Source organism: Anabrus simplex, chromosome 12 (genome assembly GCF_040414725.1).
Source record: "Anabrus simplex isolate iqAnaSimp1 chromosome 12, ASM4041472v1, whole genome shotgun sequence".
Classification (NCBI taxonomy): Eukaryota; Metazoa; Arthropoda; class Insecta; order Orthoptera; family Tettigoniidae; genus Anabrus; species Anabrus simplex.
The window spans coordinates 37,993,183-38,007,092 of record NC_090276.1 but is presented as its reverse complement, the minus strand read 5'-3'; the positions used below and the strand labels follow the sequence as shown (position 1 = coordinate 38,007,092).

General features: G+C 38.7%; 1 protein-coding gene across 1 annotated transcript in view; it reads left to right on the top strand.

Annotated features, from left to right (window-relative positions):
• Positions 1-13,910, top strand: part of LOC136884524 (methionine synthase reductase) — a 75,365-nt gene that overhangs the window by 18,261 nt on the left and 43,194 nt on the right. The window contains exons 4-5 of the mRNA XM_067156761.2: positions 3,322-3,720; positions 9,561-9,663. Of these exons, the coding sequence (XP_067012862.2) occupies positions 3,322-3,720; positions 9,561-9,663 (502 nt within the window). The remainder of the gene's footprint in view (positions 1-3,321; positions 3,721-9,560; positions 9,664-13,910) is intronic.

Here is a 13,910-nt window from a genome sequence, read left to right as displayed (position 1 = left end):
TTCAAGTTTATAGGTGCTGTTCTGGAAGATCGTAGAGGAAAACACAACAACCGTCATAATAAAATTGCAGATAATGTCTGGCAGCTTGTGGAAGAACACTGGGGACTGATTCCTCATCGGGAAGCTCACTACAGCAGGGAAAAAACAAACAGGAAGTACTTTGAGAACCCTGAATTAAACGTTAAGAAATTATATACAGCATTCAAGCAATATTATTATGATAAGGTGAGTAAACCTCTGAGAGTAGGGTATAGTGCATATCACAAGTACTTCAGGGAAAATTCTGAATATTCATTCCGACAACCAAAGGCAGATACCTGTGATTACTGTGCAGAATGTGAGGTATATCTCAACCCTGATCATGATTGCAAAAACCATTACGTTTACCTTAAAAAGCGAGTTGAGGCATACAGTGGGTTAAAGAAAGAGCTACTGAATAGTGTAAAAAATGAGGACAGCGATATTCTCGTGGTTGAATTTGACTATGCTCAAAACCTGCCTTTACCTCGGCTTAACATGACAGCTCAATTTTATAAGCGTTTGTTGTGGCTTTATAACTTTAATGTGCATTGTCACAATGATGGTAGTAGTGCTTTCTATTGCTTTCTGGAGAGTGATTCTAAAAAGAACCCCAATTCAGTGTGCTCTTTCTTACACGACTTTTTAACAAGAAAACTACAGGAAATGCCCATCAAAAGGAAAGTTGTGCTCTTGTCCGACTCATGCGGTGGTCAAAATAAGAATAATGCTATGGTAATGTTCACTGCTTGGTTGTTGAAAGATCTGAAAGTTGAGATTGAACATATTTTTCCTGTTAGAGGGCATTCTTTTAGCCAGTGTGATAGGAACTTCGGGAAATATGGCATTCTTCTAAAACAGGTTGAATGCATAGAAACTTGTGAAGAATATCTGAACATCATGAAGAACAGTAGGAAGCATCCAGAACCCTTTAGTGCAGTAATGGCATCATATTTAATAAAAGACTGGGTATCAGCACTTCGACCTATGTTTCTAAGAATGCCCTCTGCTAAAAGCAACAGATTCATGATACAGAAGTTTGTGCGACTTTATTACCATAATGGTGTTGTATCAGGGTCACAGTCCTACACTCCTAACTATGTGCCATTTACCTTCTTAAAGAGGAATGCTAGCTTTCTCAGTTTTAATGATTTGAGGCTACTTGATGTAAGAAAGTGTGGTGTAAAAGCAGACAAAAGGGATGATGTTCTTTCACTAATGAAATACTTAAAACCTGAAAATGTTGAATGGTATGTGAAGGTCATGTCTGTGTGTAATGATCTCCTAGAGTCTGCTAATGCAGCATGTGAAGATGAATTATCCTGATTTTGGTCAATGATGCAATATTTGAGTATTTCAAACAAGTAAGGTTTAGGTTGAGAGAATAATTTTGTAAATGAAAATAGGAATAAAAGTTGTTCAGAAAGGAATGTTTCTAATTTTATAACATTTCAAATATCTGTTGGGGGGGGGGGGGGGGGGCAATTACCGTAGCCTAATACCGTAGTTGGGGGGAGCACTGTAGCAAACTTCTCTCGGCCCTTTACGCAATAAAGGGAAAAAGGTGAATATTAAATAAAGAATAAACGTATTTTTTTTTTTACTTTTCTTAGTTGAACATTGTTTTTTGAATTTGTTCCTAATTTTAGTAAGTTTAGACATTTTGGAGAACTGAGGTGGGATAAACAGCCACTTTTGTTCCTCTATAGTGGGCGATCATGCTTTCCTAACTCCCTGATCAATACTAGTAGGTGGCAAAATATAATATTCCTGCTCTTCATGCAATAACAGCGTATAAAAGGAAATTTTAAATAACTCTGTCTTTCTTATTAGCTAACAGATCAATAAAATTCTTCGGGAAATACATTTCCTGGCTCTTTTAAATGTCTTTAAATGAAATTCAGGTTGATTCCTAATAGAACATTTAACTCGGAACATTTATAAACTTCAAGCTTCTGTTTCTCAAAATAACGTAAGTCTACTTACACTGTTATTGCATCCAACTCCTCAATTCATCCTCACTCTTTTCACAATCACTGGAAACATATGACAAATTATCAACGTATAATTCACATATAATATCACTAGGAGTCAATCCAATGTTTACCGGCGCTGCCATTTTTGTTTACTAGCATTGATGGATACTCGGGAGATATTCGAAGGCAAAAACAAATGCCATTTACGCTCTAAAACGGGCAAAACCAGTACTAAAAGATGCGTAGATTTTCTACAATTTAGGTACATCAATGATAATCTCCAAGTAGTTCCTCAATAAACGTTAGATGGCATCAGAAGACAGAGCTGCACCAACACGTATTCATATGTGATCGGCTGCAGAGCACCGTGCTTGAAAACACGTATTGATAAGTGAGCGGACAGCATTATGTTAACTGTAGTAGTAAAAATGTCATTTTCAGAGTTTACTGATAGTAATTGGTAATTTGTTATATCATTCCTGACATAAGTTGCAAGGCCATAATTTTGATGATAGTTAGATGCTACCAATTTAAAGCCTGGAATTTTCCCCCTACTCTGTAACTGTAGTTCATCTGCTGTGTGTGTTTCTTGAAGCATGATGACATCAACTGTATATTTCAGTGCAATCCTGGAAAGATACATTTCGCTCGAATAATCCCTTCGATATTCAATTGACAAATGCACAACGATGGTCCAATTCTACGAACTTGAAGGTCCTGAAAAGGACCACACATCTCCTTCTTGTTCGCTCTTTGACCGAGAGGTCGTTTCTGACAGTTCGGTCTCATCTTATCACTGTTGCTTTCTTAGCACCACCCGAGGGACACGTGTAGGGCAGTGTAGTGGTTAAACCTATGGAGGTGAAGCAACGCAGACCCCCAATGCTCCCATTAATGAAGATATTCTTAAAGAACAAGCAAAGTTCTACAAAGAAATTCCAGGCAAAGATGTCTTTTGTGCTAGTGACAGTTGGCTGGGTGCAAGTTGAAAAGTTATTTAACCTCTTTGAATGTCTACAGTTTCTTTTGTATTCCCAATAATCCAGCCTTTCTAGTAATCTGACACCTCTTCAGTTACAAGTTGTCCATTTCATGACCGTATCGAAACATGTCCCGTAAGTTTTAATTTTATTCAATTTTGCCTGAGGCATTAATAAAGTATCGATTAGGTGGTTATTTATACTTACTTCTTGACCTCTTCAGTTCTCAAAAAGATCAATTTCCTATGATTGTGCAGTATTTCTTTTTATTCTAAGTTTAAGTTGCCTTAAAGATGTCTTTTTTCAGTGCCTTGATTATTAGGTCTTGATATGTTTCTGTTTCTCAGGCTTTCCTCCGCCTTCTCGCAGAGTACACATCCAGCTCTGACCAGAAGCGGCGACTGGAGGAGTTGTGCAGTCGACAAGGTGCAGCAGAGTATACAAAGTATATCGTGGAGGCTAGAACTACGGTTCTGGACATACTAGCGACATTTCCATCGTGCCGTCCACCCGTGGCAAGGATACTAGAGCACCTGCCTCGTCTGTTACCTCGGCCGTATTCAATCGCATCATCGCACCTCACTCATCCAAACAGTGTGCGTATCGTTGTCACAGTTGTAGAAATTCCCCGGCCTGGCCTGTGCTCAAACTGGATCAAACATCAAGTGATGACGTTTGGATCCTCCATGACTCTGGAACAGATGATGAAAAGCTTAGACCTTAAGGAAAAACCACTTAATGTCAAAGTAAGTTCAGCTCAGCAGAACTTTGTCTTTAGCTTGATTTGGTTATAGTTTAGGCTTGCGATTTGAAATTATACTATAGTTGAAATGAGGTAAAATTGGACCTATCAAAGGGTAGAGGAGGATCCACCTGTTCAATACCATTAGCTTGTATAGTGTCTAACTGGGACTAGTTTCAATCCCATATACACTGGGTCATCTTCAACAACGATCCAGTTGGTAAAAACATATGTTCTCATGTTGTTTGAGTCGTCAGTCCATAGACTGGTTTGATGCAGCTCTGCATGCTACCCCATCCTGTGCTAACCTTTTCATTTCAACAGAACTATTTCATCCTACATCTGGTCTAATCTGCTTGACATATTCATACCTTGGTCTACCCCTACCGTTCTTACTGTCTACACTTCCTTCAAAAACCATCTTCACAAATCCTGGGTGTCTTAAGATGTGTCCTATTAATCTTTCTCTTATTCTCATTATTCTCATCAAATTTAGCCAAATCGATCTCCTCTCACCAATTTGATTCAGTATCTCTTCATTTGTGATTCGATCTACCCATCTTACCTTCAGCATTTTTCTGTAACACCGCATTTCAAAAGCTTCTATTCTCTTTCTTTGTGAGGTAGGTCTCATCCACATTTCACTTCTATACAATGCCACGCTCCAGATGAAAATCTTCAGAAACATCTTTCTAATTCATATATCAATGTTTGAAGTGAGCGAATTTCGTTTCTTAAGAAAGTGCTTCCTTGCTTGTGCTAGCCTGCATTTTATGTCGTCCTTACTTCTACCATCGTTAGTTATTTTACTACCCAAGTAACAACATTTATCTACTTCCTTTAAGTCTTCATTTTCTGCATCACCTGCCTTCGTTCGACTGCACTCCATTACTTTTGTTTCAGATTTATTTATTTTCATCATGTATTCCTTACCCAAGAATTCGTCCATACCATTCAGCAAATTCTCTAGATCTTCAGCAGTCTCAGATAAAATAACAATATCATCAGCAAATCTCAAGGTTTTGATTTCCTCTCCTTGGATTGTGATTCCCTTTCCAAATTCCTCTTTGATTTCCTTTACTGCCCCTTCTATGTAAGCGCTGAAAAGGAGGGGGGACAAACTGCAGCCTCAATCCTTTCTGGATTGCTGCTTCTTTTTCAAAGCCCTTGATTCTTATCACTGCAGACTGATTTTTATACAGATTGTAGATAATTCTTTGTTCTCGGTATCTGATCCAATCACCTTCAGAATGCTCACATACAACCAACAATAAAGTAAACAATCTGGTAAACTTAATAGATGGTAGGAGGCCGTGGATTGAAGGCTACCTTATTACCACCTGGTGTAGTTTTCCATTGGTTTGTTTCCTCCATGCTCTACCATTTTGATTAAAATGTGTTTGATGTGCTTTAATTTCCTCAGGACTTCTGATACTGCTTAGGTTGTTAGGCTAAGAGATAGAAAACGGTCGCCCCTAACATGGGGATCAGACACTGACCAGTTCGTCACCCGATGCAAGTAGACAAGAACAGATTTGTTGACTGAAGACAGTTCCTCCGCTTTATCAACCGTTGGGACAGTTTATTCTCTTACATTTTCGAAAACCGTTGGCCATCTTCATTGCCTCAGTTGATCTGTGGGTGTATTATCTGGTAATGTCTTATTCACACCTGTCCTGTATATCTACAGGAACATCCCCTATCAGCCATATGCACCGTGTCGAGGTAGAAACAACGTAATGTTGTAGAAAAACTAAACCAAGCAGTCACCGTGATGTAACAAGCACCGCGAGGCATTATAGCAGCAGTCAGAGTGACGCACCATCACTTAAGCATTGTGAATAAGGATAATATATCAACATTACAAGATTTCCAGATTGATGTCCCTTTTGACTAAGCAGTCATAAAAACGAACAGCTTCGAATGTCAAGTCCGCTCGTTAAATAAAGACCAGTTTGAGGAAACTACCAACATGTTGCATTTTACTGTTTACCATTAATAAATTACAGAAGCATGTCTCAAACCAATACATCATGCAGAATATTTCCAACCCCTTTAACACGCATATTAAGACTTCAAGCTTTAGATACTATTGAGATTCAACAGGATTTATGACTCAAATTTTAATGTATACAACATAATAAGTCAACTAACAATTGTTTTTAAAAAACAAAGAACTTGGGAATTTTAGCCAAATCTCATTACTGTGAGGATTTTACTGTGTTTTGGATGTCAGTGTATTTAGAATCAATGTCTATCCCAATTCTAGCACTGTCATTTTAAATTGTTAAACTTTCCATTGTGTTTACAAATGCCTATGTTCACGTATTTTACCTCTCAGTTTTTAGAATCATAATTAAGTACAAATTAGTTATAAGCAAATTAACAATGACAGGTCTTAAACCTGAGACAAGTTACAAAGGCTGAGGATGCTCGGAAACCGAGCGAAACATGTCCCTTTTAATGTAATATGGTAGTAAAATGAATTTCTAATAGCACAAAATCAATTGTATTGAGTAGGTGGAATAGAAAAATAAAAATTTGTGTAAATTATAGCAAATTTCAATACGGGTCTAAACATGAGAATAGTTACATGTAACATGTATGATGTGAAATAAACATTGTGTTTATTTTATTACTGTATATTTAATATTGACTGGCGGGTTCAATTTAAATTTCTTGATTCAAGGTCAGACCTCTTCATTTAGAAAAAAATAATTGTTTTTAAACTGAAGTTATGGGAAGGTAATTATTTAGTTGTATTTTCCCCTTAAAGTCAATCCCGTTGTTTAGGAATAGTGTGTCTGCCTTTTACCAAGAGGCTCCAGGTTTGATTTCCAAACAGTTCAAGTAATAAAATAATTATTACTTTAAATGGTAATTCAATTCTGGATTGAGGGTACAAACAGGATTCACCCAGCTTTGTAAGACCAACAGAAGTATCTGTATCTGCAGGCCATCTAGCTATGCAGGACAAGGCCCTAGTGGGCTGTTCCGCCACAGGTGTTTTTTCTTCTTTTTATCTCTCCTTATGAAAATAACAACCACTACCATCACTTAGTCCTCTTACCGAGCGAGTTGGCTGTGTGTTTAGGGTTGTGTAACTTTGTGGGTTTGAATCCCTCTGTCAGCAGTCCTGAAGACGGTTTCTTGTGGTTTGCCATTTTCACACCAGGAGTCGAACTTTAATTAAAGCCGCAGTCACTACCTTCTCAATTTGAGCCCTTTCCCATCCCTCCGTCATTGAAAACCTTTTGATGTGTTAGTGCAACATTAAAACACTAGTACAGGGTGTCTCACATAAACTAAGACCGGACGCACGGTGTTTGTAGTCTGTGCTATGGAAGTTGCCTCAGCTGAACTTACCGTATTTTCTCACATAATTAACGCCCTTGCATAATTTACGCATCCCAATATTTTTCGACCCAAAGTGGAGACAAAGAAATACTCACATATTTGACGCACTCACTTTTTTGAAAAATCCATCACGCAGCTCCGGATGTGTTTCGAAATAAAGATGTCAATTGCTCAGGTAGCTGCCTTCCTATTGTGAAACCGGGCATTCCAAATACTGGGTAACGTGTTATCAGCCAGTAGGAAATACCACTACACTAGTTCAGTGAGAGACTCGGTGCAGAAGTGGCTAGTGACACACTATTCCAGTCTGGTACAAACGTATTTCACGAGTGTTTCAGGTACGAGACATGCGTTTTCTGTGATCTCAAAATTGTTTGTTAATCCTCAGAGAGGAAGAATTCGAATAATACTGTATCATATAAACTTGCGGTGATCGGGTACACCGAAACTTGCGGGCATAGAGCAGTGGGCTGCAAGTATTCAATGTCCGAATGCAGGGTGCGCTACCCCGGCAATGGAGATTGCACTTCAAGGAGCCGAGTCTCGCAGAGCATTTCGCGGACCAAAAAGCGGCAAGTTTCCGAAAGTAGAGGAGGATCTGTTTAAATATATTTCATTATGCAACGTTGGATATGCTGTTTCTCACAAAATGCTGTATTTTAAAGGATGAGGAATAGCTGCTGCACATGGAATCAGCATCTTGGATTTGGTTAGCCGAGGTTGGATGATTAATTTTTGTGTAGAGAAATGGACTTTCTCTTCGACAAAGAACAACATTACTGGTATGCCAAAAAATGCCAAATGATTTCAACCAAAAAGTAATCGATTTTCATCGCTTTGTCATTGAGAAAAGTAAAGTAAAGGAATATTTGTTCTCCCGAATAGGAACCTCAGGACAGACGCCAATCGGTTTCCATATGGAACAAAGTCGAACAATCTATAATAAAAGGCACATAGAGTGTTATCGTACTCAGTGAAGCTAAATCAATTTGGTTAGCCGAGGCTGGATGATTAATTTTTGTGCTTGCTGTAACAGGTGATGGCAGAAAGCTTGCATCTTACTTGGTTCTAAAACGAAAAACAGTGCCTAAAGTAAAATTTCCGCGAGGGATCCATGTTTGTATCGAAGAAGAAAGGTGGATGGACTCATCACTCGTACAAGATTGGGTACGAACGATTTGGGGAAATCTAGCAGGGTCCCTCCTTCGATGCCCGGCCCTTCTCGAGTCAGACAGTTCTCTTTCTTGCCGTTATGCCATTATTATAGACTTACATGTCTTGTACTTTTATTAGTTCACAAATCGTATTGCCAGTTCATAATGGGAAGAATATTTTCCAGTGTCGGTACTTCAAACTGACGTGTCCTACTTGCCTGATGTACCCTTCTTGACATTTTAGAAAAATCTCGCGCTGAAATTTTACACCCAAATGACGATAACTGAAAATGAGTTGAACCAATATTGTGTGTATATTATATTTGATGTATCTAAATGTAAATGAATTGTAAATAATTTTTTTAATATCCGAATTCCTTGATGAATAATTTACGCATCTGAAGTTTTCGTCCAAAAAATGATAATTATGCGAGAAAATACTGTATGTCGCGCACGGCCGCCCTGCTTTCAGCGTGTATACCTTTATATGAAATCTTACCTTACAAAAAATGCTGGAAGTGTCACCCTCCCGGGGTTATACAGGCATTGTATCCAGTACCCACATTCTGGCTGACGCGAGTGAGTTCTGCAACTGTAATGTTTCCGATTTCATTCGTAATATTTTATTTTATTTCCTCCAATGTGTGACGATTTGTTCGATACAAGTACACATCACACACTGTTAGATCTGGAGAACAAGGGGGAAATAGACCGGCACTGATCACTCTGTCTGCAAACACTTCCGAGATTGTAAGAAAGGAATATTCTGCTGTATGTGCTGAGACTGAATCTTGTTGAAACCATCCATGTGATTTTTCTTCTTCCGTTAACTGTTAGAAGAATTCCATCAAAATGTCACCACTTTGTACTTCTCTGCATTTACTCTTGTCTCGAAAAAAATAGGCCCTATTATTCGTCTTGCACTAACAGCACATCAAACATAATCTTCCTATCATAATGAAGGACTTCATAAACACCATTAGGATTTTCTGCTCGCCAGTATAAAGAGTTATGACTATTCACACGACCATTAAGATGAAACCAGAACTTTTACATACGAAAATACGGTGTTGCAATGATATCTGTCTCACCATGTTAACTGCTGAGCTTCAGGCTGGCGACTGATGCTTGCAAGGTCAAGAACTATGCTCATGCCTCCCATACTGGTGCTTACGTATCGGAGAGTAAAAACGCTGCTTCGGCGGTCTTAGTTTATATGAGAGACCCTGTGTTAGAAAAACTTTGTTCTTTTCTCCAAAAGGTTGTTACTCTTCCTACCTATTGTGAGACCTGAAACTACTGTACGATTGTTTCTTGTCTCGTGCTGTTTCAGATCCCAGTTTTCTTCAGGAAGACTAATAATTTCCGGCTGCCAGTTGATCCATCCGTTCCACTCATTCTGATTGGACCAGGAACTGGAATTGCACCCTTCATTGGTGAGTGATATGTAGGTAACGCTTGATGTTCTCTTCAAAACTTTATACGAGGGCAAGTCGGTAAGTATCTGCAATTTTGCTCTAATTGTCTTTAGGTTGGCTCTATGGCGTTGTGTGCTCATTAGCCGCTAGATAGCACCATTGTCTATGTCTGTGCTGGGTTTCAGCATTATCAGATCAGTACAGCTTATGCTGTTGCAAGATAAAAATGGCCGTGTTACTCTCTGTTTGCACCAAGGAAGAACAGCGTTCCGTAATCCGTTTTTTGTGGTCTGAGGGTGTAACTGGAGCGGAAATTCATAGAGGACTTTCAGCACAATACGGGGACAATGTTTTTCCACAGCAAAGTGTTTACTTCAAAAGGAGTCACACGAGTGTGAAGGATGAGGAAAGGTCCGGGTATCCATCTGCAGCCGTAACTGATGCCAATATTGAACAAGTGCGTGATATGATCCTGAATAACAGACGAGTGACTGTTGAGGACGTGGCAAGCCATATGCTCATTAGCCATATTTCTTCCTTGGTGCAAACAGAGAGTGGCGCTGCCATCCTTACGTTGCTACAGCGCAAGCTGTACTGATCTGATAACTATGAAACCTACCTCAGACTTAGACAATGGTGTCATCTAGCGCTTGGGGAGCATATAACACCATAGAGCCAACCTAAAGACAATTGGAGCAAAATTGCAGATACTTATTGACTTGCCTACATACAAGTTTTTAGGTTTCAAACTGGCTGTCCGAAGGAGAGGAATGTGATCACTGCATTGACTCTATTCTAACCTATTTAAACTTGTCACCCCATTGATTTTTGTTTACTGTACTCTGAACACCTGCACTTCTAAGCTGGGCTGAGTGGCTCAGACGGTTGAGGCACTGGCCATCTGACCCCAACTTGGCAGGTTTGATCCTGGCTCAGTCTGGTATCATTTCATGGGGGCTCAAATACATCAGCCTCGTGTCTGTAAATTCACTGGCACATAACATCTCCGAAAACCAAAGTAGTTAGTGGCACGTAAAGTCAAAAACATTATCTAAATTGACAATTAGCAAACCACATGACCAACACCTTACATTCATTGCTAGCAGTCTACTGTTGCGAGAATAATTGCTGCATACGACCCTCGCACACAGCTCTCGTAAAATGTAATCCTCGGATAAGTTTGTATATTTCAGGAACACATTAAAAATTAATTCACGAATAAAAGTTGGCTTTAATTTGTCTTTTATTTAAAAGAAATTAATCCTGCAATGGTGTGCTCCAAAACTAAATACAGTAAAGTATAAATTTGAGCAGCCCATCACCATTTTCAGATGCTGTTGGTTTTGCAACTCGCAGATCAGAGTTGTCACACGGTATGCTTACCTTCTGATATTTGTAAATGGCTAGTTCTGCCTATGTATTGTTGTAACGAGTATGGTGTTCGGTATTAGCTGTATAGGAACGTTTTGTGCAAAATGCCCGGCAATTTTTTTTTTTTTTCGATCACGAGTACAACTTTCTCTGATATTGTACTTTCTTCCTGCTACATGGTGTCCAGTGTTTTCTGAATCTTCAATAACCCTAAGCTTATGTTTAACTGTGAATGAGCCATTACGAGAACTTGTAGCCACACTAACATGGTACTGACTCCACACAGGCCTAGGCTTGACAACTCTATGCAGGGTGTAACTTAATTATACCGACAAAAAAATCAGGGATGCTCTTAGTGTTTTTTAAGGACATCAACACTCCGTTTTGTGTTTGTTCTGTGTTCCAATTATTTTCCTATTCTTCCCTTTTCCTGTACTTATCTGCATACCTGCCAACTTTTAGAAATAAAAATAAGATTTTTAATTCTTGGATTTCATCACATATATTTCGCCATGGTCTAGGTGAAAAAAGGATAGGATAAAAGGCATACATATCTACAGTTACTGTGCGAATTGACCATTAAATTTAAAATCTTAAATTAAAAAACTTAAAAATGGTTAAAGAAAATGTACCTAATTCTCCTTTATGACACATACATACAAATAATAATATTTATATCACACCGACACATGCAACAAAATAAATAATGGTTCCCTTTATTAGACTGTAAAATGAATGGAAATTTAATTTTATAGGTATCTCTGAACGCTTGGAGAGAGCGTTCATTATGCTTTTTGGCCATAACATGAAGAGAAAATACCAGAAACTATCACCGACACAACTCCCTGAAATACATTCATTTCATTAAAATTCTGAAGTAAGAATGAACACAAATGCACTGATATACGTGAAAGTACCATACACAAAACAAATCAATGTGTCTTATACATTATTAACATACTACTTTGACAGGTGGAAAAGCAGAGAACTGCAAGGAAAAAACCACGTGGCCTACAACTCCAACGAAACTACGCACAGAAACGATATTAAAATCTCGTGAATCACACAGTAACAAACCCATTCTTTCATCCCGATTACCTGAGTCGCTAAAGCGCGCTAGCCTCTGTTGCTTGTAGGACAATAGCCGTCCCGAATCCCCAGCTGTAAAGCACACATGCTGCTGTGGTGTTGCGAGAAACATGATGCACGAAGGCAACAGACGATACACTTGCGAAATAAAGCATCCGAAAAAATTGTCGTAGGTACGACATCCTAACTGTTGTAAAACCTTCAGTTATTATGTTTAATTATGTTTAATATATTTTAATTATATTTTATTAAATGTTAAATATGACTAATACATGGTTTCCCTGCAAATATGTATTATAAAGTCATATAACCTCAAATACGTATTGTGCATAAGTTTAACCTCAAAATCTATATAGTCAAAAGCTGTAGAAAACTGTATAATGTTCCTCATCATCATCATTTCCCTTTATCCAGCTGTAGCCGGGTAGGGGCAAATATGGTTCCTCTCCACTTTCTTCGGTCTTTCCACCACTCCTCTTCCAACACTGTGTCCCAGTCCAGGTTACTTTCTATAATGCTGCATTGGATGGTATCCTTCCATCTCAATCGTGGTCGTCCACGGCCTCTCCTTCCTTGAATTTGCATTTCCATCACCTTTTTTGGCATTCTTTCGTCGCTCATTCGCTTTATGTGCCCAAACCATCTTAGTCGGCTCTTCTCTATTCTATCATTCATTTTTTCCACTCCAATTTCTTCCCGGATTTTCTCATTCCTTATTTTGTCTCTTCTACTCTTCTGTATCATACTCCTCAAGAATTTCATTTCGGCTGCCTGTATTCGACTCTCATCCTTCTTTGTCATTGTCCAAGTTTCTGCTCCGTAAGTTGTTATGGGTACGTAATACATCTTGTACATAGTATCCTTTGCTTCCATTGGCACATCTTTGTCCCATAACATATTTCTTACACTATGATAGAAACAACTTCCAGCTTGAATCCTTTTACTAATCTCAGCATCCAGTCGAGCATTCTCCATTAATTCACTCCCCAGGTATTTAAACGTTTCCACTACTTCCAGGGACTTGTCTGCAAGTCTAATCTGACCTTTCCCTTCTTTCTCCCCTCTAGTCATAACAAGAGTTTTACTCTTTTCTACACTTATTTTCAATCCACATTCTTCAATCTTACCATTCACCATATTCAACTGTTCTTGAACCTTCCTGTCGTCTTCTCCCCAAATCACAATATCATCTGCAAATAACATCATGTTCATTTCTCTTCCTCCATATGCTGCTTTTGCCATTCTCATGATGTCATCCATTACTATTGTAAACAGGATTGGTGATAGAACACTTCCCTGTCTCAGCCCACTAGTTATTTTGAACCAACTTGTCCTGCCAACTTGTGTTTGCACGCAACTACAACATTCCTTATACAATGCCATGATCATTTTTATTAATCCCTGTCCAATTCCTTTTTGCACCAGACTGTCCCAAACTTTCGTCCTAGGGACACTGTCATATGCCTTTTCAATATCAATGAATGTCATCACCATATCATTCCCGTACTCCCAATGCTTTTCCATTAGTTGTCTCATAATGAAAATGGGCTCTATTGTTGACCTTCCACTTCTGAAACCACACTGATTTTCCTGTATCTGCTTCTCAACCCTCAACCTTATTCTACTTTCCAGTATCCTTTCCATTATCTTAGCAACATGGGATATTAGAGTAATTCTCCTGTAGTTCTTCAAAACTTTCTTATCACCTTTCTTGAAAATTGGGATGATTAATCCTTTTTGCCAATCCTCAGGGACCTCCTTATTCTCCCAGACATTCCTGAGAATCCGATATGTCCACTGCAAGC